This window comes from Erpetoichthys calabaricus, chromosome 17, assembly GCF_900747795.2.
Source record: "Erpetoichthys calabaricus chromosome 17, fErpCal1.3, whole genome shotgun sequence".
NCBI lineage: Eukaryota > Metazoa > Chordata > Cladistia > Polypteriformes > Polypteridae > Erpetoichthys > Erpetoichthys calabaricus.
Window position 1 is genome coordinate 92,299,667 of NC_041410.2, and position 27,573 is coordinate 92,327,239.

General features: G+C 41.5%; 1 protein-coding gene and 1 non-coding gene across 2 annotated transcripts in view; both read left to right on the forward strand.

The window, feature by feature from the left end:
- Positions 1-27,573, forward strand: part of asb7 (ankyrin repeat and SOCS box containing 7) — a 59,468-nt gene that overhangs the window by 5,840 nt on the left and 26,055 nt on the right. Inside the window, 2 exon segments of the mRNA XM_028822802.2 lie at positions 4,221-4,328; positions 22,464-22,727. Coding sequence (XP_028678635.2) covers positions 22,517-22,727 — 211 coding nt within the window. The 5' untranslated portion in view covers positions 4,221-4,328; positions 22,464-22,516.
- Positions 26,139-26,322, forward strand: LOC114668281 (U2 spliceosomal RNA). The gene has a single exon (XR_003718868.1). It is a non-coding gene; the product is annotated as a U2 spliceosomal RNA (small nuclear RNA).

Below are 27,573 nucleotides of genomic sequence, written 5' to 3' on the forward strand. Positions count from 1 at the left end.
GCAGCATACCGATACAAAAAAAATATTAAATTAAAGATTGATAATAACGCAGGTAAAAACAGACAATAACTTTGTAATACAATACACAATACAATAAATTATATTGTATTGTATTGTAAATATTATTATATTGTAAATCAATACACAAAACACATTACAAAATGCATTTAATGATGAAATGTATTACTCAGGTTATGCAGTTAATGATGGTAATCAATATTCATTTTCTGTTTTGAAGAAAACCTCATGAAGGTGTTGTCCATTTCTCCGTACACATTCTGACAGCCTGTTGTGGAAATTCTGCATTGCTTGACGTAACATGTCAAGAGGAAGGCCAGCGATTTCCTCTTCGATCCTCCTTTTTAGTTCAGCGGTGGTTGCAGGACGTGTGCGGTACGCTTAGCTTTTACAATGTCCCCACAGAAAAAAAATCACAAGCAGTGAGATCTGGGGGATCTCGGAGGCCTTGGAATGTCACCATTGTGTGAAGTGACGCGCCTTCCAAACAATCGTCAAATAGCTGCCATCGATTGTCGGGCAGGCAGTATGCAAAGTGGCTCCACCTGGGGATTTTTTTTTTTTTTTTATTTTAAGGCAGAGCCGGTTTCTTCGAAATTATGCACCCATGTTGTAATTGCATGAGCAGACAGGACACAATCGTGACATCCTAACTGGTGGTAATGCCAAAATTCTCTTTCCGCAGCAGTCTCACTATCGCCATTCTTATAAAAGGCTTTCACAGCGAATGCTCATTGTGCACCACTCCACCGCTCCATTATAACTAATGGCTATGGGGTTCTAAACGAGGTCTCATTGGTCCCAAACAACTGCCAATGTCCCAAGGTAACTAACACTTACTACCAAAATTTCCAGTTTCCCTGTGCCACCCTGTATGTATGTGTGTGTGTGTATATAATATATATATATATTAGAGAGAGAGAATATATTTGCTATATGTAATTGGAATGCACGATTTCAGTAGTTTTGCTTTTAGTTCATTATAGTCATAAATATGCGTAAGCACTCTTGATTTGCATGCAGTGAGGAGTGCTAAACAAATTGAAAATTAATTGAACTTTTTCCAGTACAGGAAACCATAGCTGATCGATTATAGTGTCAGGATTTTCATGCAGAAAGCCACCCTTGAATGTTAGATGTACGTTTATTGCCTGTCACACTCAAGTCATAAATGGTCATTTTAAAGACACAATTTAATACATCATGCTAGTTTGGGACTTTTAGTAGGAACCTGAAGTATCCAGATACACAGAGATGGACACAGGGGAGAGCTTACCAGAAGCTGTTCTCTCTGAGATTGTTAAACAGGTTTGGGGGTCTCACAAGGAAGTAATGAGATTTGTAAAAGCAGTGTTAATGTTTGTGATGCACCATCTGTTGGAGTGGCAAATACAATGCATTTGTCTCTGTTATGTGGAATTTGGTATGGGAGTCATAAAAGCAGAGTTAATGTTTGTGAGGTGCCATCTATTGGAATGACAGACCTATTGATATATACAATTGTCCTTTTATTGCATTACTTACCATACCACCCATCTAAGACAGGTTGAAAACTAAGTACCGTATATACTCGCGTTTAAGTTCTTGCGCAGATAAGTCTGGCTTGATTTTACCATATAATTTCCGGTATTTTATAAGTTGAATGCGGAAAACTAAACGCTATTGGTCCAAGAGATTATGATATGCAAAGAGTAAATACGGAGCACACAGCCTTTTTTTCTAAACATTATGCCTAGGTGACCACACAGTAATACCTGAACTATTCCGAAGCAACATTTGCACGGTTTTGTGTTTTTTGTATCTCACAACTTTATCGAAAGAGTATCCCTTATCTACGATGGAGTGTTCGATCAGAAGAAAACATGAAGCTGATTTTAAATTAAAAGTCGTTGAAGTGGCAAAAGAAATTGGTAACTGCACTCCTGCAACAAAATTCGATGTTTCTGAGAAGCTGGTGTGGAATTGGAGGAGGCAAGAAGATGTAAAACTATCGTATTTTTGAACAGGCGTATAAGTCGGGGTCTGATTTTATGATCGATTTTTCGGGTTTCAAGACCCGACTTATACCCGAGTATATACTGTAATCTATGTAGACAGCAGCATTAACATTTGAAGTGCACCATGCAATGATATGTCTCTGTTATTTGCCATATGGTATGAGATTCGTAAGAATAGTGTTAATGTTTATTGTGTACCATCTGTTGGAATAGCAGAGACATAGCAGCCAGTTGGATGCATAGACGCTTATCCTTTTAATAAGGTATCACATTATTGATTATTGTCACATATACAGAGTACAGGGAAATTCTCTACTGTGTGCTGATCGACATGCAACCCGCCGCCACTCTCTGATTTGTGAGTACAGCTACCTTACCTTTGAAAGTTCTGTCTTCTTTACCTTGAAAGAGTTTTGAATTTGGCCATCACAGTTTGTTTTGGCAGTATGGACAGAAAGCAGTGAGGGAAAAAAAAAAATGGAGGTGCATCAGTTTTCCAAAATCAATTGGCTGTCACCACCTCTTTATGCAGATCGAAACATGAAGATCCTTACAGAGATGTCACAAGCTTCTCTTGGCTCTTTGTAGTTGAGGCAAGACCACCAGGTTTCATCATCACACTAATCCACAAGCTGTGAAATGCGTGCATCTTGATCAAATGAGTTCTCTGTAGTAATTTGATGGATAGGGGATTGTGGGTAAAGTGGTTGTTTGGAGGCCATTGGGAAATTTATAATTACTGTTGTCCTTATGTTGTGTGTTTGTTTTGTTAGTGTAAAAGTCACTAAATCTAATACCATGCAACTTAATACTGCTATGGCAGCAGAGTATTTATTAAAGCATTTACTGTCTGCATCGGGAGTGTCAAATTGTGATCCTAGAAGCTGCGGCTGTCGGTTTTCGTTCCGGCCTCCTTCTTAATTAATATCTGGTTACTGTTGTTAATGGAGCCGACTTCATTTTAACTGATTTGCTTTTTATGATTCAATTTCTTTAATTTTTTTTTTTCCCCTTAACTAGCAGCCAAAGCATAGCAAAAAGATGGCCAGCTAACCCAAGGGTCTCAGACTTCTGCTGTATTGGCGTGACCTCGGTCAGACTGTAAATCAGAGTTGTCGAATGAGAAATACCTTGTGAACGCTTAACGAACTCGGACAATGCCGACAAACCAATGCTGACTGAATTGTCCGAGTTGTGACGTGATGCCGACTTTTCACCTTAGTCAATCATTTAAAATAAAAACGCGTTTTATGTGAAAGTGTCTCTCTGGAAAAAGTCGCGTCTCGTCTCCTTCCGTGATTTTTTTTTTTTATAGTAGAGAGATAATGTTGATCATTGATTAGGTCATTCTGAACCTGCTAAGGATTCATTTCATGTAGGTGTTGTGGCTGAGGTGGCGAACAGTAAACCACAGAGTTGCTTGTTCATACGTCACCGCTGGCTAATTATGTGGCCCAGAACGAGCCTCTTCATCAGCCACCGAGAAGTGGATACGCTCGCACCAGGAAGCTCCTTTGGTGTGATGTTCGCTTTTATTTTGAACGTCTTTAAATATTCTGAATGGGGCGGCATGGTGGCACAGTGGTAGCTTAGGAGACCTGGGTTCACTTCTCGGGTCCTCCCTGCATGGAGTTTGTATGTTCTCCCCGTGTCTGCGTGGGTTTCCTCCCACAGTCCAAAGACATGCAGGTTAGGTGCATTGGCGATTCTAAATTGTCCTTAGTCTGTGCTTGGTGTGTGGGTGTGTGTGCCCTGCAGTGGGCTGGCGCCCTGCCCGGGGTTTGTTTCCTGCCTTGTGCCCTGTGTTGGCTGGGATTGGCTCCAGCAGACCCCCGTGACCCTGCAGTTAGGATATAGCGGGTTGGATAATGGAAGGATGGATATTCTGAATGGGTAAATATGACGGCATTGTATTAGAAATTCCTCAAAAATTAAGTTTAGATGATGTTGAAAATATAAAGGACGAGTGTGCTGGTCTTCTTTTACTTACTCGCCTCACTATCACTGTTAGCTGCCAAGTCAGACGTTTTTCTTTCTTTTTACATTTTCATCCTTTTTACTCATTCTGGTGTGTGTGTATTTATATATCCATCATTTTATGTCTTTATTTATTTAAAGAGCTGCTGTAAAAAGTCAAATGTGCCCCTTGGAGCAAATAAAGTATCTACTGTATTACATTAAGCTTTATTTTTTTTTTCTCTCTAGATTTTTGAACTCCTAAGCTTTCAGAAGATGTGTGTTTCAGCAAAAAGATTCATAATGTGTGAAATATTCAGAAGAAAGTGGGTTAAACATGAAGAAAGTTGAAACAAGGTAAGTTTCCATATACATTTGATATTGCTCAGAATGATTCACGAAAGCACAAACTTATTGGTGTGTGTGAGTGCCTTGATCACGGAGTGTCAGTTGTTTCTGGCCTTGGCACTTGTGCGATGTGACTATAATGTGCGTGCAATGATTTTCATAAAACACACACACACAAGTAGTTATTTAGATTAGATTAGATTAGATTAGACCGGGGTGGATAATGTCAGTCCTGGAGGGCCGCAGTGGCTGCAGGTTTTTGTTGCAATCCAGTTGCTTAATTAGAAACAATTGCCACTCTCAGATCTTATTTAATTTTATGGCTCGTTGTTAGTCTGCTATGTACTGTTCTTGTATCGTAGATTTCTTTTTTTCCTTTCCAAGGAAATCCTCTAAATGATTATTTATCATTTTCAGTCTGTCACATTTTTCTCTGAAGTGTTTTATTAAATCAGATCGTGTATGAAGAATCCACACAGGTGTAAATGGAAATAAGTTAGATGGAGAACTGCTGGCACCTTTGTCATTTGCATCGTATATCTATACTAGCTGATTACCCAGTGGCTTCGCTCACTGAGTGCAAGGGGAAAAAAATAAAATGTAGTATTTATAAAATAAGTTTAATTGCCAATTTTATTTTTCAACAAATAAAGAGCATTTAGAATTACACAGAAAGCAATATAAACAACATTATTAACATCATTATCATATGAGAATATGAAGTAATATATAAGAAGCACATTGCATATAAACAGTAAAATATTTTGATAAAAGAATTTGAACAACATATAAGAAGCCTATAAATTATTAAACAGTAAAACATTAACATTTAAGAAGTAAAGATACATTGAGTACTACTGCAGTGCTTTCGAGTATACTACATTTTTTGTTTGCCCATTACATGCATAAATGTATACATTTTTTGGTGTACCTACCCGAGAACACGCGACATATAACTGACCGTGGGAGAAGCACGGATTTTAAACACTCGTTGAGTTCATCCGCTGGTGTCCCTCGTGGAATAACTGGTAATGTTTGACGAATATGTCCTGCGAGTAAAACGACAGTACCTCCCATTATTTGGTAGGATCTCTGAGATCTTGCATTGTTCGGTTCAAGGCTTCATAAGCTCTTATGTGCCATGGTGCACTCATCCCAAACTATTATCTTTGAATATTGCAAGACTTTTGCCTTTCCAGAGCCCTTGTGTATGCTGCAAATTGGATTTTCATCGTGAGCAAGGTTTAATGGTAATTGCAATGCCGAATGTGCTGTACGGCCTCCATCTAATAATGTAGAAGCGATTTCCCCATGACGCTACAGCCAGAGCTATGTCTCCATTCGCTCTCTCGGCAAGAGTCAGGTTTATTAAGAATGTTTTTCCTGTTCCTCTGTGGTCATATGTAATTTCCGTTTCAAACGCAAAAAAGAATTTTATATATGTATAGACTAGACAAAGAGCCCATTTCGACAACGTAAGATGAAACGGGCACGAGTGCAATAGTAGTAAGTATAAGCACCACAAACTTGATATAGGTGTATTGAAAGAATGCGTAATTAGGCCTGGAGCTGTAGTCGAAATCGCCTTTCAGGCCTCTAGAGCTTTAATCGAAGTCGCCTTTCTCTTTGAATTTTCACAGCCTTAAATCCGCCGCCTGCCGCGATGCCGGTCTCGTAAGGTTTTTCGGGCAGCTGCGCAGAAGGTGACTGCGCATTCGGCTTCGGACATGCGCAGAAGGCGACTGCGCATTTGGCTTTGGACAGACGTGAGTGAGTGAGTAGGCTGGCGAATTATATATAAGATTAGTCATTTAGCCCGTTACAATAACGGGCTCTAGAACAGTAGTGCATAAACATTAGTAGGAACAGTCTATATTAAATGGCAAGGGACTTTGACCTCATTCTTTTTGTTGGTCGTAGTTTTCTTTCTTTCAGCCTTTCTTTTGTTGATGTTTACTTGCTGAGCTGACCGTTCTTCGTGGGCTGCCGCTGTGTATTGTGTGTCTTTAACTTTCTGTGACAGTAATACTGTCTTGTACGGCTCTATTCAATAAGGGCGCGCACAAAAAGGTGAGCTTCAAAAGGGCGACCTCATTTGAGCGCGGCAAATAAAGGCGTTCGTAGATAATTTAGTTCAAATGGCTCTGGAATATGTGAAGAGCAACAAAGGTGCAGATCTTTATTTACGCGCGCCTTTATTCGCTGCGCCCAATTGAGGTCGTCCTTTTGAGGCCCGCCTTTTTGTGCGCGCCCTTATTGAAGGATGCCGTCTTGTACGTCCGTAATATACCTTTAATTTTCTCTGTCGGTAATACAGGCGTGCGCGTCGGTAATATGCCTTTAATCTCCTCTGACAGTAATACTGGCTTGTATGTGGCTGTAATATGCGTCACTGTATTGTGTACCTTTAATTTCCTCTCGCAGTAATACTGGTTTGTATTTCCGTAAAATGCCTCTAACTTTCTCTAACAGTAATATCACGCGTTGCACCGTGCCCCGCGCATGCGCACTTCATCAGAAGACACCCACACACGGACACCTGGACGCACATAGGGATTTTATATATATAGATTATATATATATTGTGACAATAGGTGGCGCTATACCAGCCCTTAACCCGGCACAGACAGACACAAGAGGCACACTTACACAAGTTCATGCTTTTCCAATTCAGCACAACACACACAGTGCACAAACCCCAATAAAGCTCAGTCCCATTGCTTCTTCTTCTCTCTCTTCTTTACTCTTTGGCCGCCTCCACTCCTCTCTCGCAAGCTCTGCCTCTTTTACAATGCACACTGATGTGCTCCAGGTGCTCTCTGATGCCCTTCCTGCAGTACTTCCTGGTGTGGCGGGAGTGCTGCATACCATGGTTTCTGAGCCATCCAGGCACCCCCTGGTGGTGGCCACGGGTCCCCACAAGGTTGAGCTTCCAAGCCCTCTTCCCGTGGTCCCAACACCCACCAGGACGGCTGCCTTCTCATGTTCCAGGGGAGGTACTGCTCCTCTCCTAGTCCTTCCATCCTCAAGGCGTCCTGACTGGGCATGAGCCCCCAGCAGTCCGCCACAATATATAAAATCCAACGTCTGTCTGTCTGTCCATTTTTCATGAGAAAACTACTTTACTACTGATTTAGATTGGGTTTTTTTTTTCTAGAATTTGCTTGAACATTCCGGTTGATTTTGCGACTTCTCACATCACGCCAAGTATCATAGCTCACTTGTAGGAGTGATTTATTCGTGCTAATCCGAGAGAGAGGCTGCGGGCCGATGGAGGGGGGGCAGGGCCTTACCTCCACTTAATTAGCAAAAGAGAGAACTACTTATCAGATTTAGATTGGGCTTTTTTCTAGAATTTGCTTGAGCATTCTGGTTGATCTTGTGACTTCTCTCATCACTCAAAGTATCATAGTTCGCTTGCAGTGCTGATTTATTTGCACGAATCTGAGAGAGACGCAGCGGACCGAGGGGAGGGGGCAGGGCCCTCCTTACTCGCACACCAGTCTTGGGGTGTCCCTTACCTCTGCTTAGCTAGCAAATGAGAGAACTACTTAACGGATTTAGATCGGGCTTTTTTCTAGAATTTGCTGGAACATTCCAGTTGATATTGTGACTTCTGTCATCGAGCTAAGAATCATAGTTCACTTGCAGGAGCGATATATTCGCACTGATCTGAGACAGAGGCTGAGGGAAGGGGAAAGCATGACATCAGGAGTGGGGAGCTGGACAGGGCCCTCCTCACTCACACACCAGCCTCCATTCGAGTCGCTCTACCTCAAGCCACGTTGCAGCAGCGTTGTTTGCCTCCGCTTAGCTAGTGATACCTGTTTGTTTATTGATTTTTAAAGGTTGTCCTATTTCACTACTACGCGGGCGGAGCCTTGGGGAACAGCTAGTATATAAAATCCAACATTTGTCTGTCCGCTTTTCTCGAAAGAACTACTTAAAGGATTTAGATCGGGTTTTTTTCTAGAATTTTCTTGAACATCCTGGTTAATTTTGTGACTTCTGTCATCGATCTAAGAATCATAGTTCAGTTGCAGGAGCGATATGTTTGCGCTAATCCGAGACAGAGGCTGCAGTCCAAGGGGAGCGGGAAGCATGACGTCAGGAGTGGGATGTCGGTCTACCTCAGTGTTTTGGAGCGTAACTTGCCTCCACTTAGCTAGCGATACCTTTTTGTTTATTGGTTTTTAAAGTTTGTCCAGTTTCACTACTACGCAGGCAGAGCTGTGGGGAACGGCTAGTTGCTAATAAAAACCGTGAGTGCAGCTGTGTAAGACTGAAATAAGCAATTAACAAGAGAGAGACCACTAGAATGAAGCATCAAAATGTCACTTGAGCTGTAAGTTCTTCATCAGCAATAATTAACATCTCATTAAGAAATTGGATTGGAACAAAAACCTGCGGCCCTCCAGGACTGACATTGCCCATCCCTGGATTAGATAAACGTGCAGCAGAAATGTAAAAAAAAAAAGAAACAAGAATACAGAATCACATGACAGATAATACAGCCAATCGATAAATAAATAAAAACAAACGTAATGAATACATCAGGTGGAAGCACTGATTTGAGTAGCAGGATTGTCTCCTCTAACCTAACTTGAATTGCCTGATAGCAGTGGGCAGAAAAGACCCCCAGAGATGCTTCTTAGCATTACATTTTAAAAATATATCCATCCATTATCCAACCCGCTATATCCTAACTGCAGGGTCACGGGGGTCTGCTGGAGCCAATCCCAGCCAACACAGGGCGCAAGGCAGGAAACAAACCCCGGGCAGGGCGCCAGCCCACCGCAGTTAAAAATATATTTACCCTAGGTTCTTGTCTATAAGCCGGACTCATGTATAAGCCGGAGACCAAAAATCATACGAATTTTTAAAATAAAATCGTATCATAGATAAGCCGGACTCATGGATAAGCCGAACGTACTATAACCTATAACTAATAGAAGGGAGGGAGGTCAGTGGTCTCACTCGCACCCATTTAATTTCTTTAAGGGGGGAGAGAGTGTGAGATATTGGCGTCTCTCTCACTCCCCGCATGGCGCGGTTGGAGCGGCCGGAGCGCGTTCTTTCTGCTCTGGGCGTCGCCGAGTCAACACGCGCGCGTAGCGGTCATTTAAATTGTGATTTCATATGTAAGCATATTTATATATATATTGCGGATTTTTTGCTGGTTCGCGGATTTCTGCGGACAATGGGTCTTTTAATTTCTGGTACATGCTTCCTCAGTTGGTTTGCCCAGTTGATTTCATACAAGGGACGCTATTGGCAGATGGCTGAGAAGCTACCCAGCTTACTTTTCTCTGTCTCTCTTGCGCTGACTATCTGTGATCCTGACGTATGGGGATTGAGCAGGGGGGCTGTTCGCACACCTAGACGATATGGACGCTCGTCTAAAAATGCTGAAAGATTATCTTCACGTTGCTATCTTTTGTAAAGCTGATTCCTGAAAAGACATGCTGCACAGTGCTTCGCATACTTAAAAGCTCGAAGGGCACGTACTGATTTTTGACTGAAAAACAAACTCTGTCTCTCTCCCTGCTCCTGACGGAGGGGGTGTGAGCTGCCGCCTTCAACAGCTTTGTGCCGCGGTGCTTCGTATACTTACAAGCCAAACAGACATATTGATTTGTTTGCTTCACTCCTTTGAAGAGGAAGATATGTTTGCATTCTTTTAATTGTGAGACGGAACTGTCATCTCTGTCTTGTCATGGAGCACAGTTTAAACTTTTGAAAAAGAGACAAATGTTTGTTTGCAGTGTTTGAATAACATTCCTGTCTCTCTACAACCTCCTGTGTTTCTGCGCAAATCTGTGACCCAAGCATGACAATATAAAAATAACCATATAAACATATGGTTTCTACTTTGCGGATTTTCTTATTTCGCGGGTGGCTGTGGAACGCAACCCCCGCGATGGATGTATAAGCCGGACTTATGTATAAGCCGATATTCTATTTTTTCATTTTCACAACTTTTTTCCTTAGATAAGCCGCGGCTTATAGACAAGAACTTAGGGTAATTAACAAATGTGGGGATTCTCCGATACTAGTCCACCCACTGATAACTACCCATAGTCGGTATTGGTGGCACCGACCCCCAATTCCTGGACACAACTAACACAAATACAGTCAAAAGTTTAAAACAGAGTTTTTTTTTATTATTATTATTATTATAATTATTATCAAACTCTTCACATAGGTTTTCTCCAAAAGGTTACACAAGCAATCCCAAACAAAAATACACCCCCCCCACCTCCACCTCTCTCTCCATCCGTCCACAACACTCCAGCAAGTTGTAACGGCCGACCCCTTACCCAGACCGGCCACTACACTCACTACCAAGACTTATTCCTTGGATTACCTGAGATTTCTTGCTCTAATAACAAGCCGTACTCCTTACAAGTTGTCTTATTTTTTCCGGACACGACGAGATAATCAGAAAACAGTAAACAGATATGTAAAATCAAACATGGATATATTGGAAAATGAAAAGAAACACAAATATTCAATAATATATATATACCAGTAACGGCCTGAATACACTTGACTTGAGCATTCCTAGTATTCATCCTCTTTCTCTGTACGTTTAGCATTCGTTTGCTCAGAGGTTGATGCACTTGCTGCTTCCTGAGCAGCTCTTCTTTACTCCACCCTAGCGGCCCGCTGCTTCTCCTTTCGTTGGCATCTTTTCACGTTAAAAACTGATTAATTAGTTTTTGTGTTGCAATTACTTAGTACGTTTTCTTTAATTTTTTTTTTTAACTTAAGTCTTCAATCTGCCACAAGAATGATTAGCGAAGGTGGTAGAGAATGAGAACGGCGCCCATACGCATGCACCGCACGGCCGCCCTGCTATGCGCTGCCGAGAGTTGATTCTACAATAAAATAAAGTATCTAGATACATAGAACCTGTTCCTCCAGATGGTTCCTGCACTGCCAGTTCGAGGAGGGTGAGTGAGATTCTGCTTTTTGCTCCCTGACAGTTGCCTTTTTTGAATCTGCCTATACCAACCCTTGCTGATAGCTACTTAGGTGATCTTCCATCTACACTTTCTGACATATTAGAAACTCCTTCCACAACGAGGCCTCACATTGGCCACTCTTGTCAGCTGAAATAATTAAGAAGATGGGGTACATTGCATAAGGTTCTTAGAAACTTGCAAGAGTGAAAGAAAACACAATAACAGGAAAAATGTTTGAAGTTCCACCCCATATATATTGTGGTTCAGTATCAAGTGAATTCTCCATAGAGCAGTCACAAAATGCTGGGTCCAGAATGGGACTGACTGGCTTTATAGGTGCTGGGAAGGAAGAGGAGGGTCCAGTGGGGCGCAGAAGGGCATGGTCTGGAGATGGAAGTGGAACCTGGTTGGGATTTGGTTGGTCTTTCCTTCTGGAAGTCTGAAGAGGAGGGTAAAAAGACATTAGCATGCTTCGTCAAACTCTGACCCCGGCGTCTTACCTTTAGTTAAGCCCATAGACTGCCTCCCGTGTGCACGTAGGCAACACAAGCAATCACTATTTTTCTTTCCTGCATCACAAAGCTCCATTGAAACAAATCTTGTGACCACTGGTACAAATATTTGATATACACTTCCCATAATGCAGGCATCCCCACACTAATCTGTGATCGGTCCTGTGCCACTGCTCCTGAGTTCTAAAGACGTCATCACAAATCATGAAGTCTGCTTCCAGAGCCAGTGTTATTAGTAGAGAGGAGTCTGAAAATATGAGGGTAAATCAAAAAATAAAGACGATTTGAAAATTATACGGTAACCACAAGGGGATCTAGACACTGCCACAATATAACACACTTCCAATGGCTTATGGGTAGATCGAAAACGCACATTGCGATATTCTGCCATTAGTCTAGTTCTGGGGTCCTCGATCATGGTTCTGGCGGGCCGCAGTGGCTGCAAGTTTTTGCTCCAACCCAATTGCTTAATAAGAAGCGCTTATTGCTCAAGTAACACTTCTGCTTCACTTTAGTTGTCTCGCTCGTTAAGATTTTGAACCCTTATTGCTTATTTTAGTCGTAAACAGCGGTATTCTTGGTTTTTAATTGCTCCTAATTAGCAATAAGATGCAAATGACAAAAGAAACCAGCATTTCTCCATTTAGCTTGTTACCATTTACACCTGTGTGTATTTATCATGCACTATTGGGTTTAATTAAATACTTGGAAGGAAAGTGAAGAGAAAAAAGTGAAGGACTGAGAATTACTTACCCATTTTAGCCTTCAAATCATTTGGATGATATCCTTAGAAAGGGGAAGAAAATCAAGGATATGAGAATTACCTGACATAGCAGAGTTAAAGCACTAACGAGCCATGAAATTAAATTATTGGCAAGAATTGCTTTCTAATTAAACAACCACGTTTGAACAAAAACCTGCAGCCACTGTGATTGAGGACCCCTGGTCTAGTTGAAGCTAAGGTCAACTGAACATGGACACTCTGCTGTGGGATTACACTTTCATTAAACATCATGCTATTGCAAGTGAAACCCGCTGAAGTTCAAAATAGTTGGACTCAACAAAAAGTTCCTGAATGGGTAGAAAGGTTTAAAGCAGGAAGAACAAGTATAACCAACCAAGCTCGATCTGGTCGACCACCAACATTGCACACACAAGCCCACATCGACATAGCAAACTCCTTCATCAGAGAAGACCGACAGTCTTCTCTGTCGGTCAACATTGTCCACTGTTGCTGCACATTTGGATATCCACTGTGGATCTGCACCTGCCATAGAGCATAATGATTTGGGGTACCTACCGTAAAGTTTGCCCCCAGATGGGTACCCAAACAGCTTACTGGTCAGCACAAACCAACCTCCTTCTGTGAATTTATGCAGATTTCACTCTCTCTGCCCAAAGAAGCCTTCACTACAGTGGATTGTTCAACAACGCTGCAATCCCACAGTGGGGTGTCCATGTTCATTTAACCTTGGCTTCCTAGACTAATGGCAGACTGCTGCACTGTGCATGTTTGAACTTCTCCTGCACCATCACAAACATGTTGTGTTGTATCAGCTCCTATCCGTTAACGCTTACCGAGTAATTTTCAATTTCTAGCCTTTTCTTTTCAACTCCCATATGAGCTGTAGCTTTTTTTCCCCAGACAGCAAAGTAAAATATCTCTAAAGTAGCTGGGCTGTATGGTGTAGTGTTTAAGGCTTTGAACTTGAAACCCTGAGGGTTCTGGGTTCAAATCCCACTGGTTACACTGCATGACCGTGAGCAGGTCACTTCACTTGCCTGTGCCCCAATTGGAAGAGCGAAAGTAATGGAACGAAAGTAATGGAATCGATTGTACAGTGCATCCGGAAAGTATTCACAGTGCATCACTTTTTCCGCATTTTGTTATGTTACAGCCTTATTCCAAAATGGATTAAATTCATTTTTTTCTTCAGAATTCTACACACAACACCCCATAATGACAACGTGAAAAACGTTTACTTGAGGTTTTTGCAAATTTATTAAAAATAAAAAAACTGAGAAATCCCATGTACAAAAGTATTCACAGCCTTTGCTCAATACTTTGTCGATGCACCTTTGGCAGCAATTACAGCCTCAAGTCTTTTTGAATATGATGCCACAAGCTTGGCACACCTATCCTTGGCCAGTTTCGCCCATTCCTCTTTGCAACACCTCTCAAGCTCCATCAGGTTGGATGGGAAGCGTTGGTGCACAGCCATTTTAAGATCTCTCCAGAGATGTTCAATCGGATTCAATTGGCTCTGGCTGGGACATTCACAGAGTTGTCCTGAAGCCACTCCTTTGATATCTTGGCTGTGTGCTTAGGGTCATTGTCCTGCTGAAAGACGAACTGTCACCCCTGTCTAAGGTCAAGAACGCTCTGGAGCATACCATACAGGCCTGATTGGTGGATTGCTGCAGAGATGGTTGTCCTTCTGGAAGGTTCTCCTCTCTCCACAGAGGACCTCTGGAGCTCTGACAGAGTGACCATCGGGTTCTTGGTCACCTCCCTGACGAAGGCCCTTCTCCCCCGATCGCTCAGTTTAGATGGCCGGCCAGCTCTAGGAAGAGTCCTGGTGGTTTCGAACTTCTTCCACTTACGGATGATGGAGGCCACTGTGCTCATTGGGACCTTCAAAGCAGCAGAAATTTTTCTGTAACCTTCCCCGGATTTGTGCCTCAAGACAATCCTGTCTTGGAGGTCCACAGACAATTCCTTTGACTTCATGCTTGGTTTGTGCTCTGACATGAACTGTCAACTGTGTGACCTTATATAGACAGGTGTGTGCCTTTCCAAATCATGTCCAATCAACTGAATTTACCACAAATGGACTCCAATGAAGCTGCAGAAACATCTCAAGGATGATCAGAGGAAACAGGATGCACCTGAGCTCAATTTGGAGCTTCATGGCAAAGGCTGTGAATACTTATGTACATGTGCTTTCTCAATTTTTTTATTTTTAATAAATTTGCAAAAACCTAAAGTAAACTTTTTTCACGTTGTCATTATGGGGTGTTGTGTGTAGAATTCTGAGGAAAAAAATTAATTTAATCCATTTTGGAATAAGGCTGTAACATAACAAAATGTGGAAAAAGTGATGCGCTGTGAATACTTTCCTGATGCACTGTATCTCTTAGATGTTTTAAATCACCATGGATAAAGAGCTCAGCCAAATAGTAATTTAATAATAAAAAGTATTGGACTTGTGGTTATACTCTATTTTTTTTTTTTTTGCTCCATTTGACCTTGTAGATGATGAGCTGGAGTCACACAATGGGTAGAAACGCACAAAGAACACTTTGGAACAAATTGTCATTTTTGTTCCCACATTTCTGCTTTCTTTATGAAGATACCAGGTCACTTTGCATTGTGTTTGAATAAACCTTTGTTGTACATGAAAACCCAAATCAAGGTGATGTGAAGGTTTTTTTTTTTTTTTTTTTTTGCTTTTAAATAATGGTATGCTTTTAATTAAGTGTAGGTGTTGGTATATGCAGTTCTCCATAGTTTAATAGCTTATCCTGTTTCTCCTTTTATATAGACTCCAGAAAGATGGTAGAGTTGTGTTGTCTGTGTGTATCATAAATAAGACAGGAAATTTTTCTTATGAGACACAGGTCAAGCAAGACATCTCTATTTAGTCTTTCAAGTCACGTTGGGGAGCAGGCACTAGTACAGTGCATTGCTGCACCCACTACACGATGAAACGACTCAGGATCCCGGTTGGCATCCCCCCAGGTAGACACGCGGTCCAGTCCAACCGTCCGGAAATGACCCTCTATCTGCCGCAGTCCAGGTGTTACGTGGACGACCCCTTGGCCTGGTCCAGCCAACTCGGGTCCCCAACAATGAGGATCTTACGAGCTGGATCACCCTCTGGGAAATGCGCCACATGGCCGTAGTGCCGTAACTCACAATGCAGGTCATGTACGTCATTCGGGACTCAAACCAACGGTACCCAAGGATTTTCCGGAGAGACACAGTACCAAAAGAGTCCAGTCTAAGTCTCCGGTCACTGGATAGCGTCCATGTCTCGCAACCATATAGCAAGACAGGAAGCACCAGGACTCTAAAGACTTGGACCTTCATCCTTTTGCAGATATCGGGAGCGCCACACACCACTTTCCAGCGACCTCATGACCCCCCATGTTCTCCCAATCCGTCTACTGACATTCATAGGAAAAGTCACCAGAGACATGAATGTCACTGCCAAGGTAAGTAAACCTCGCTTAGTCTTTCAAGTTAAGCAGATTTGAAAGGAAATTGTGGTACGACTTGCGTTTATCTTAGGAGCACATAGAACTACAGAGGGTAGTGAAGTCCACACAGAATAATACTGGCACGCTGCTGTGTCTTGTTCAGAACGTATATGACACACACAGAGCCTTAAACAGTCTTAGACCTTTACCATCCCCAGTTCAATACTACCAACACTTGTACCACTGATTTCAGGGAGGACAGCTTTTATCCTCGAGTCGCAAGGCTGCTCGAGCCGCTCGGAGTGACATCTCCATTAGCGGACATTGTGTGTGATTTTTGTATCTTCTGTCTGATGTTGAATTTGTTAGACCGTGTTATACTCCTTGTTTGTATTATACAGTGTCAATCACCCATGCCGGATATCCAAATAAAAATTTAATTGTACTGTGTTCACATGACAGGCATTAAAAGTTTTTTTTTTTTATTTAAGTACTAGCCATGGTACCTGTCCAAGACTGCTAATAGAATAGTTTGAAAACATTTGCTCTTGCCCGAAGTGTACTTTCAGCACCTTTTCCTCTGTATTTGCATGCGTGGATGTCTCTTAACTGGCACCGCTTTTCCAAAGCGTCTTCCCAAAATGCCCGCTTCTCAGACTCTGTTATTATTTTCGAGGTGCCTTTCCTTTGTCTCTCTCTCTCTGTCTCCCTCTCTGGTTTTATACTCTGTCTTTGAAGGCGACTCTCTCTCGGCATGCACCTTTACTACTTACTCTTCATGCGTCTCACACTTAAACTTCCTATTTCTTTGCACCACCAAAGCCAAACTGACCAATCACACCTAAGCCAAAGTAGCCAATCAGATTGCTCCGAGGGACTGGACACACAACCCTTAGTGTTTTTATTAATAGAGCAGATTTATATATATATATATATATATATATATATATATATATATATAATTTTTTTTTTTTTTTAGGGGTGGGCAAAATTAGGTTTACAGTTGTGAGTATGCAAGTTTATTCTTGTATTTTTTTTTATTTATTACTGTATTTATTTTTATGATTTGATTTGTTCTTTGTAAAGCTATTGCAATAATCATAACCTGCCTGTTTTTTGCATGTTACACCTGTAAACCTACTTTTGGCCACCCCTGAAATATATATCCATTTATATAAATATTTTTTTCCTCTCTCTTTCTCCCAAGCTTCTGTAAAGTGTTAGTAACACTTGAGAACAAAAAAGTGTCTGTCTATAGTGAGCTCAAAAAACCCTGCATAGGAGTCTCTGGTACCCATGATCTTATTGTTTTAAAACGACAGAATTTTTTTTCTTTTTTTCGACCATGAGTAAGGATGTGCGCATAGATTAAATGTTACGTTGAGACCTTTGTCTAAAAAATGAATATCAGTTAATACCAGTGTATGGTAGAATGGTGGCAGTATTACTACTAATGATGCACTAGTCCGTTAGTTAATTTCAGGCTCTCCTTAACACTTGTCAAGAACTACTTAAATTCCTCTCTGGAGATAAGAGCCTTTCCACTGTCGCCTACAGAAAGCAAGCCGTGTACTTCTGGAAGTCACATCTTCAGAATTAAAGGCTTTGATCCTTATCCCACTTGATTCACACTTGGTAAGTAGAAGATCTAATGCTCACCGGGGATTACAGTAAAATCAAACTACACCAAAATGTCACCCACATAGTAAAATTCTGAGGCCTAAAAAGTTGATGTTACTCAAGCTACATTTAGATTTCTTGTCTTTTTAAAATAAACCTCACCAAAGCCAAACTGGCCAATCACACCAAAGCCAAACTGGCCAATCGGATTGCTCTGAGGAACGGGACGCACAGAGCTTAGTGTTTCATTATATAAATAGATAACTTGGTATTGTATGCGCTGTTACACTTTTTATACTATAATGACTATAATAACTTTCTGTCGTCTTTTTGAATTCATGAAAAAGAAATATACTTGCCATCATTTCATATTGTAAATTTTTTTAATATACTGGTTAAAACAATTTTCTTTTTCTACCCTTTAATTACAATTTATGTCTCGGGATTTCTTGTACCTGTCTTGGCTTTTGACTTTCCACTCTGTTCTCTTGCCACGATTCTGGCTACATGTCCCGAGCTGTGTTATTTAATTATTGTCTCCCTTGTTACAATCATGTGTGATTTATGGATTCTCTGTGTCCCACGTCCCAATTCATTTTCTTGAAAAATTGCTGTCATCTTGTACAAGTTTATTTATATACAGTGTGTGTGTGTGTGTGTATACATATATATATATATATATATATATATATATATATATATATATATATATATATATACGTATGGAAGAGAAGGTCTGTGATACGGTTTGCATATTTGCAGCTGGAGATCCACAAAGGGAGAAAAAATGAATCATGTATCATAAAGTAGTTTTTATTCCTGAGCTTTCAACCCCTACCAGATCTCCCAGCTGCAAATATATATACACACATACACTAGCCATGCCCCGTGGCTCCACCCTCGTAGAAGTGAAACAGGACAGTGAGGATGGCCCTGCCCAACTCCCCACTCCTGACGTCACACTTCCCCCCCTCACCCTGCGACCTCTGTCTCGGATTACAGCAAATATATCACTCCTGCAAGCGAACTATGATTCTTAGCGCGCAAAATCAAACGGAATGTTCAAGAAATATTCTAGAAAAAAACCTGATCTAAATCCATTAAGTAGTTCTCTAATTCGCTAGCTAAGCAGATGTAAGATGCGTCCCGAGGCTGACGCATGAGTCGGGAGGGCCCCGCCGCGTCTCTCTCGGATTCGTGCAAATAAATCGCTACTGTAAGCGAACTATGATACTAAGTGCGATGAGAAAAGTCGCAAAATCAACTGGAATGTTCAAGCAAATTACAGCAAAACAGCCGATCTAAATCTGTTAAGTAGTTCTCTCTTGAAAAGCAGACAGACAGATGTTGGATTTTTTTATATATATATATATATATTATAACTAGTTGATTACCCAGTGGCTTCGCTCACTGAGTGCAAGGGGAAAAAAAAATAAAATGTAGTCTATAAGTTATTAAACAGTAAAACATTAACATTTAAGAAGTAAAGATACATTGAGCACTACTGGAGTGGTTTGGGGTAAACTACATTTTAAAGGCGCTATAACACAACAGATAAGTAGTACTAACGACAGCTAAAACATATTTGGATTATCTCTCGGTAGTAGATCCCTTGTGAAAGGCGCTACATGACCGCTGTGGTATAGAAATCACATTTTCTATGTGATCGTCCAAATTTCTGCCTGACAACCTTGCACTACATGCCTGTGATTTACTTCTTAAAATAATTCATCAGGAACCTTGAATGTTGCAGGTTTTCAGTGACCCGAACTCACCTTAAGGGACAGTCCATAAGTAGTAGTGCAGGGTAATTTACAAACAGTGTCCTGCTTCGATGGCGCCGATTACACTCATTCGCAAAGATTTTCACTCTCCCAGGAGCCGACGGGGCACTTGAAGTGTCACAAACAGTGCGAGAAGAGAGGATGCTGCCCGAAACTGCGAAGTTCTCGACCCCGCAGAGCAGCCCGACATTCCGCGCCTCCCAGCGTCCACTTTGTTCTCACGCACATTGTTTACAGCTCGCCGCAGTTAAAAAGTAGAAAGATGCAAAGCTGTTTTCCTCATCTCTTCTACTATCAAGTACTGCCAACTAAAAAAAGTTACAATGTGGTAGTTTCCGCAACTGTCACGTGGACAAATAAATAAAACTTCTCTGTCAGAACGTGCCTGGCGGCGGACAGCTCAGCGCTATAGTCCAGAGAGGAGGGCTGGGAGAGGGCGACGCGGGGTGCACTTCCATGGGATAGATCAGCGTGTTTGTGTTTACTTCTTTTCAACAATCGGTAAAATAACTCTCACATAAATAATAACAATTCGTAAAGATGATATTAAAATGGCGTCCACAAACGAAGTGATTAGTTCCTGTATTAGAATATGTTTTGTGGTCATACGTAACTTCCCTATCGCGTGGTCATACGTAATTTCCGTTTCAAACACGAGAAGAATTTTATATATATATAGATATATAGAAAGAGATGTATAAAATAGCCAAAAAATAAAAAATAATTTGTACACTGGAGCAATTTTCAGGATAAGGGCCCAACCAAGTAGGATCCCTTCTGGCAGTAACAGGATATGAACTTGCAACCTTCCAGAGACCAGAGTTCAGAGATAAATGCAATTACTAATCACATAATAAGTACACATATAAAGTTTGTTTAAACACACAGAATCAGAAAGCAGGTCCAAACTGATTAGCGTAAGTGGATCCTAACAGTATCTGTTCATTAACTTTTTCATTGAACTGTGGCCACTTGACCAAAGAGGAGAGAAAAACCAAAATCACCGGTCAGCAGCATCCCTGGAGAAAGTAATCTGCTGGGCACTCCACAATTAGTTATAAAATTCAAAAGAGGCTCGCACATTGTCAAGAACCATTCTTTTAGAATTCTATCTTCCTCTCACTTGCTTTTTGGTGTACTTAGGCTGGCATTGTTTGTTTTGTACTTGAATTTAAAATTGCGAGTTAGGTAATGTATAAATGAGAGACGACTGTCCCAGGTAAGAATTGTTTTGTAATTGTCTGTCATTCTATTGGCAGCCTTTCCATATTGTGAGGTGAACAGAATACAACTTCAAAGTCTTTGCATTGCTTAACAGTCAGTCATTTTAGTGGTATGGTAGGCAAACCTGAAAGTGCTTTTATGTCCCACCTTTGGGCAAGACCTTTGAATGACTTTGCTCAGAATGCGCTTAAACGTTTACTTTTACAACATTAAGAAGTATTAACTGTGCGGTATCTTTATATATAATATGCTACCGTGGCTGTCCGTTTGTCTGTCCAGGATTTTAAATCACTTGTAGCTCGCAAACCGTTTGAACTATTGATGTGAAACTTGGTACACATATACTACGTGACATCTACTATTGGGGTGATGATTGCCCTCCAAGGTTATTCCTCTTTTTATTTTTATTTTATTGTAGAATCAACTCTCGGCAGCGCACAGCAGGGTGGCTGTGTAGCGCATGTGTATGGGCGCCGTTCTCATCTCTACCACCTTCGCTGTCACTTCCCCTACCTCTTCATATCTTAAATCATTCTTGAGGCAGATTGAAGACTTAAGTCCCAGCTTAAATGAAAAATTAAAGATACAGTACTGAGAAATTGCAACACAAACACTGACTTCCTCAGTTTTAATGTGAAAAGATGCCGACTAAAGAAGAGAAGCAGCGGGCCGCTAGGGTGGAGAAGAAAAGAAGAGCAGCTCAGGAAGCAGCAAGCGCATCAACCTCTGAGCAAACGAATGCTAAACGTGCAGAGCAAGAATATGAAAACTATGAAGAGCGCACTGAGCATTTACGACAGGCTAACACAGAGTGAAAGAGAATCGTAAGAGCAAATGAGACTGAGGAAGGGGCTAATCGACATCGGCAATCAGTGGTCAAACTGTGCCAGAATTGCAAAGGCAAATGAGACCGAGCAAAACGCCATCCAGTGACAACAAAGAGCAAAATGCCATCCAGTGACAACAAAGAGACGCTGATCGCATGAGAGTAGCTAGAACGAACAAGACCAGTGACCAGAGAGTATATTCTTTATGACAAAATGTGGCAGCTTACCGTTTGACCTATTGACCTGAAATTTGGTACACATATACTACGTGACATCTACGATCCACTTTCGGGGTGATGATTTACCTCCAAGGTTATTCCTCTTTTTATTTTATTTTATTGTAGAATCAACTCGGGGCAGCAGGGAGGCCGTGCAGCACATTTGTACGTGCGCCGTTCTCATCCCCACCACCTTCGCCGTCACTTCCCCTACCTGCTTCATATCTTAAATCATTCTTGAGGCAGATTGAAGAGTGAAAAATTAAAGAAAACTTACTAAGTAATTGCAACACAAACTCTGACTTAATCAGCTTAAGCGCAAAAAGGTGCTGACGGAAGAAGAGAAGAAACGGGCCAAGTGCATCAGCCTCCGAGTAAACTAATGGTAAACGTACAGAGAAAGAGGATGAAAACTAGGAATGCTCAAGTCAAGTGTATTCGTGCAGTGTGCCGTTATCATATAAAACTCTCTAGTCATGCCCAAATGGAAACTGTTCCATGACTTAGGAATTTCATAAGATAAAGACACAGGTCTCCTGTTGTTGCACTGTAATATAAAGAAAGTAAAAATTATAATCTCCAGCATGTCAAGATATATACTGCACTTATTTTAATAATCCTATTGATAAACTAACTCCAAAAAGTGAATGACAAGCTATTGACAAACAGTACTATGCAATATGATTGTGGCGCTGATTAATTGGCCTTGTTTTACCAAGCAGTGGTAACAACTTCAATGATCTCTGAAGTATTAATGTCTTTTTTTTATTATTATTTTTCTTCTTAAGTTAATGAATCTTCTTCGTATCCTGATGCATCTCCCCTAACAAGACGTACAAGGATGCTACACCATCACTGTAGAAGGAACCCCGAGCTGCAAGAAGAACTACAAATTCAGGCCGCTGTAGCAGCAGGAGATGTTCACACGGTGCGTAAGATGTTGGAGCAGGGGTACTCTCCCAACGGCCGAGATGCCAATGGTTGGACCCTACTTCACTTCTCCGCTGCACGAGGGAAAGAGCGATGTGTCCGGGTATTTCTGGAACATGGAGGTGGGATCATTTTCTTTAATCTTGCCTTTTTACATAGGAGGCTCTTACTAGATACAACGTCCTTTATACACTGTGGGATATAACCCAGATACAGGGGGTATAGAAAAGAATCCCCCCCCCCACTTTGAAATATTCCCATTTTATTTTGCTTTACAGCCTTAAATGAAAACACACACAAAAAATATTTCTTCCTAACTTTACTTACTCAATGCAACCTCTAACATTCAAGTGAAAGATATCATAGCTACAGTTTAGAAAAATTATAAAAATCAAAAACAAGACCTACTGAGATTAATAAAGGACCACCCCCCAATGTCAGTGTCATTTTGTTGAACCCCCTTTTGCTTTAATGACAGCCTTGAGTCTGTTGGGAGTCTTCTCTATCAGCTTTGCACACCTAGCTTGAGTAATATTTTCCCCCCACTCTTCTTTACAGTTTAACTGTTCAAGATGGTGAGCATTGGTGGACTGCTATCTTCCAGTCTTTCCACAGATTTTCAGTGTGCTTTAGCTCTGGGCTCTGACTGACCACATCAGGACATTTTTTTTTCTCCTTCAGCCACTATGTGGTCAGTTTTGCTGTGTGTTTCATGTCGTTGTCGTGTTGAAGGGTGAACATTCTGCCCATCGTCAACTTTCTGGCATTGGGTAGCAGGTTTTCATCCAGAATTTGATTGTATTTTGCCCATCCATTTTTCCTGCTACCCTAACGAGAGCCCCAGGCCCCCCACAACAGGAAGCTGCCCCCTCCATGCTGTACTGTAGGTATGGTGTGTTGTGGATGGTGAGCTGCACTGGTTTACCGTTTGGTATTGAGGCCAAATAGTTTGATTTTGACCATAAGACTTTTTTCCACTTGGTATCAGAATCTTCAAGGTGCATTCTGGCAAAGCTCAAACGAGCCTCAATGTGGCCTTTCTTGAGAAGTGGCTTTTTCCTTACAACCCTTCCGAACAAGTCACAATTGTGGAGCACTTGTGAAATTGTTGTCACATGCACACCATTAATGACCACTCTTTGCCATCAAATCCTGTAACTCCTTCAAAGTGGCCATTGGCCTCTTGGTAGCCTCTCATACCAGTTTCCTCCTTGCTCTTCCATTCAATTTCGACAGCTGGCCAGATCCAGGGAGGGTCCTAGTAGTACCAAACGCTTGCCACTTCTTTATGATAGACTTTACTGTGCTCCTTGGGATTGATAAAGCCTTTGAGATTTGTTTGTCTCCATCTCTTGCCTTATGTCTGTCCACAACTCTATCCTTGAGATCTTTTGAAAGTGGCTTACTACCCACAGTCAGTTGTTTGCTGTCAGTTACACTACCAAGGAAGGGAATGAATGCTCCAGGAACAGCTTCACTAATCACACTCATTACAATTGAGCACAGGGGGAAGGAAGCCAGTAACCAGGGTCTGCAATGGAAATGGTGGGCACTTACACCTGATTGAGTTTGGGGGGGGGGGGGGGGGGGGGGGGGGGGATCCTTTATCAATGTCAGTATTTCTTATTTTTTAAAATTCTTCTGAACTGTAGCTGTGATATCTTTCACTTGGATGTTATAGATGGCGGCACGGTGGCGCAGTGGGTAGCACTGCTGGGAGACCTGGGGACCTGGGTTCGCTTCCCGGGTCCTCCCTGCGTGGAGTTTGCATGTTCTCCCCCGTATCTGCGTGGGTTTCCTCCGGGCGCTCCGGTTTCCTCCCACAGTCCAAAGACATGCAGGTTAGGTGGATTGGCGATTCTAAATTGGCCCTAGTGTGTGCTTGGTGTGTGGGTGTGTTTGTGTGTGTCCTGCGGTGGGTTGGCACCCTGCCCGGGATTGGTTCCTGCCTTGTGCCCTGTGTTGGCTGGGATTGGCTCCAGCGGACCCCTGTGACCCTGTGTTCGGATTCAGCGGGTTGGACAATGGATGGATGGATGTTATAGATTGCATTGAGTAAGTAAACCTGGAAAAAATACTGGTTTGCGTGTTTTCATTTAAGGCTGTAAAGCAAGCAAAATGGGAATATTTCAAAGGGGGGGATTCTTTTCATAACCCACTGTATACACTGTAGGATATAACCCAGCTATGTGTAGCTAGGTGAATATTTACATTGTGTGTCTGGTTAAGTCTATTCACCATACTTGTATTTTTTACACAGGTCTGAAACTTTGAGTGGCAGCATGATGCCACCTATGAATTTTTTTTGTTGTTGTTTTTAAAACCCTGAGTGGATTTGAACAACATACAGTATGTGCAGCTTCCAAATGGATTAATTCATTCAGAGCTGAGAGGGGTGGGTTGTCCTCCGTGAAGCGTCATTAAGGTAGAACACACAATTGACAACTGGGGTTGGGGGTTCCCCATTAAGCAGTGAGTGCCTTGAATCCCCTTCATCTTGATTGGCTATTGGTTGGAGGGGGATGCTGTGTAGCAGTTTCATTATGCTGCAAGGGGGTTTTGGGAGTGAAACAGTACCACCTATGCTTTGTATTAACGGAATCATTCTTGGCAGGTACCCTCATTGTAATACGAGTGCAATAAATTGCTCCGATTTTGTTACCAGAACAGGACACTGTTGCAAATCGCCTTATTGTGTTGGGGAAAAATATGTTTTATGTATGTTCGTTCACCCACACCATACAAAAAAGTGAATGTAGCGCCTTGTCAGTCAGTTAATGGCCCTGGGGTTATCTGCAGCATATCTGGAATAAAATAAATGTGGAAAAAGTGAGTTAGTTTGTGTGTTTTGTATATTTAAAAAAAAAAAAGAAAGAAATTTGTATTAACAATGATGAGCTGTCGAAAAATTTGTACCAGTAGATGGCAGCACTTGTCTTAAAAATTGATGCATTTTCTTAGGTTTACGGGTTGATGGCCTTCTCTTTATTTAACTATTCTTTTATTATTGTTATAAGGTTACATGAGGATGACTATCATGTAGCTGATATGATGAAGATAATAAAGCTCATTTTTGATCTCAGGCACAGACTTCTGTGAGATTTAGGGATTTTTTTTATGATTTCATGTTAAAACGTAATAGTTTTGTGTATATATTATATTTTGAAACATATTTATTTGTGATAAAACGTGGTGATCTGGATGCTGCTGCTTCACAGCACCAGTAGACTGTGTTCAAAACCCATCCTGGTAATTTACTGTGAGGGGTGTTTTTCGTATTTTCCCCGTGTCTGCGTGACTTTTTCTCTGGTTTAGCTCCCACATTATAAAGGTGCCCGTGTTAAAGGGGTTAGCCTGGTAAGTGTAAGTTATGGCTGTTTGTGCCCAAGCGCCGATTCCTGCCTTTTGCCCAGTGCTGCAGTGATCTAACTGGCCATTTGCAAGTCTGGGCTATGTTACGGGAGTTTTGATCAGATGGATAGAATTTTATTTGTCCCCAGGGAGAAATTTGGCCTTTTACAGAAGCTCTATAAAAGGCTTCTCAGCCTTTTGGCTAAGGTCAAGTGTAGTATCTGTTCTTCTCAGTTTAATATCTGCCACGTCCCCTATCTGGGAACCATATATTAAATTTATTTTTGGAACAAGGAGATGGAAAAGGGGCTTGCTCAAAAATAAATAAATAAGTACACATAAAAATAGTTAGATAAGTAAATCCATAAATATATATACACATGCCAGAATGACTATAGAGCAAGAAAATTAAAAAGAAAGAAAACTTCTGACTTGGCTGTCCCACTCCCAGTGAGGCGTTATGCAGGTGCATTGCTGTTGCTATAAAGGACCCCCCCACCCACTCATGTTTCATGACACACTTCTGCTTAATAATTAGTTGGCTCGAAGACTCAGTGTTATTGTGTCAGAGAGAGGAGGTGCAGCGTTGTTCATAATGGCACTCAGTTTGTTTTCATTCTCTCCTTTGCTAAGACTTCTGGGAGGTCCAGAGTGCGTACTATAACTGAGCTTGCCCTTTTAATTAGCCCGTTAATTCGGTGGGCCTCTCTTGATGTGATATTACCAGCCCAGCATACCACAGCGGAGAAAATCACTGTAGCCATTACAGCGTTGTAAAAGATGTGAAGAATGTCACTTCCCACGTTAAAGGAGTCTCCAAACAAAAAAAAATAGGGCCTGCTCTGCCCTTTCCTCTATAGTCCCTCTGTGCTCCAAGACCATATCCAGCCTGTCATTAATGTGGACCCCCAAGTACTTGTAGGAGTGGACCACCCCTTACATCCACTCCTTGAACAGTGAACAGACATAGAGGCTGTTTGGTGCATGGAAAGTCAATAAGCAGTTTCCTGGTTTTACTGATGTTAAGATGCCAACAAATTCTTTCTGCTCCAATAAACAGAGTCCTCCCCCTGACTCCTCTCCTCTGCCTCACCCCCTTTATCAATACGCCCCATAAGTGCGGACTCATCTGAGAATTTCTGCAAGTAACAGGACTTGCTGTTATATTTGTAGCCAGAGGTGACAGAACTGTACCTTACGGATGGAGGACGATTTTATTTTCTGTGAAGTATGTTAATAAATGTCCATCAAACTATTGTAGGAACTTCAAAAAAACGATTGTGTCAACCCGGAAGTTCCCAAGTTCAGTCCTGAGGTCCCACTTTGGCTATGGCCATTCATTTCAGTCAGTTTCACAAATCGGGGGAGTCCCACTTGTGCCTCCTCAATCTAATTGTTTAGCTGGCCTTTTGTCTTTTCTTATCCTGCATTCATGAATATTTTCTAGTGTGACGTTTGTATTTAGAACAATTTCAGAAGTTTATTTTCTTTGTCATAGCTTTTGTACTAGGGTGTTGTACCGTGTTAACCATTATGGGTGAAGTGAGAAGTCAAGCAAAATGACGCCTTCTATTGGCTAACTAAAAAGATTACAATATGGAAGCTTTCGAGGCAACT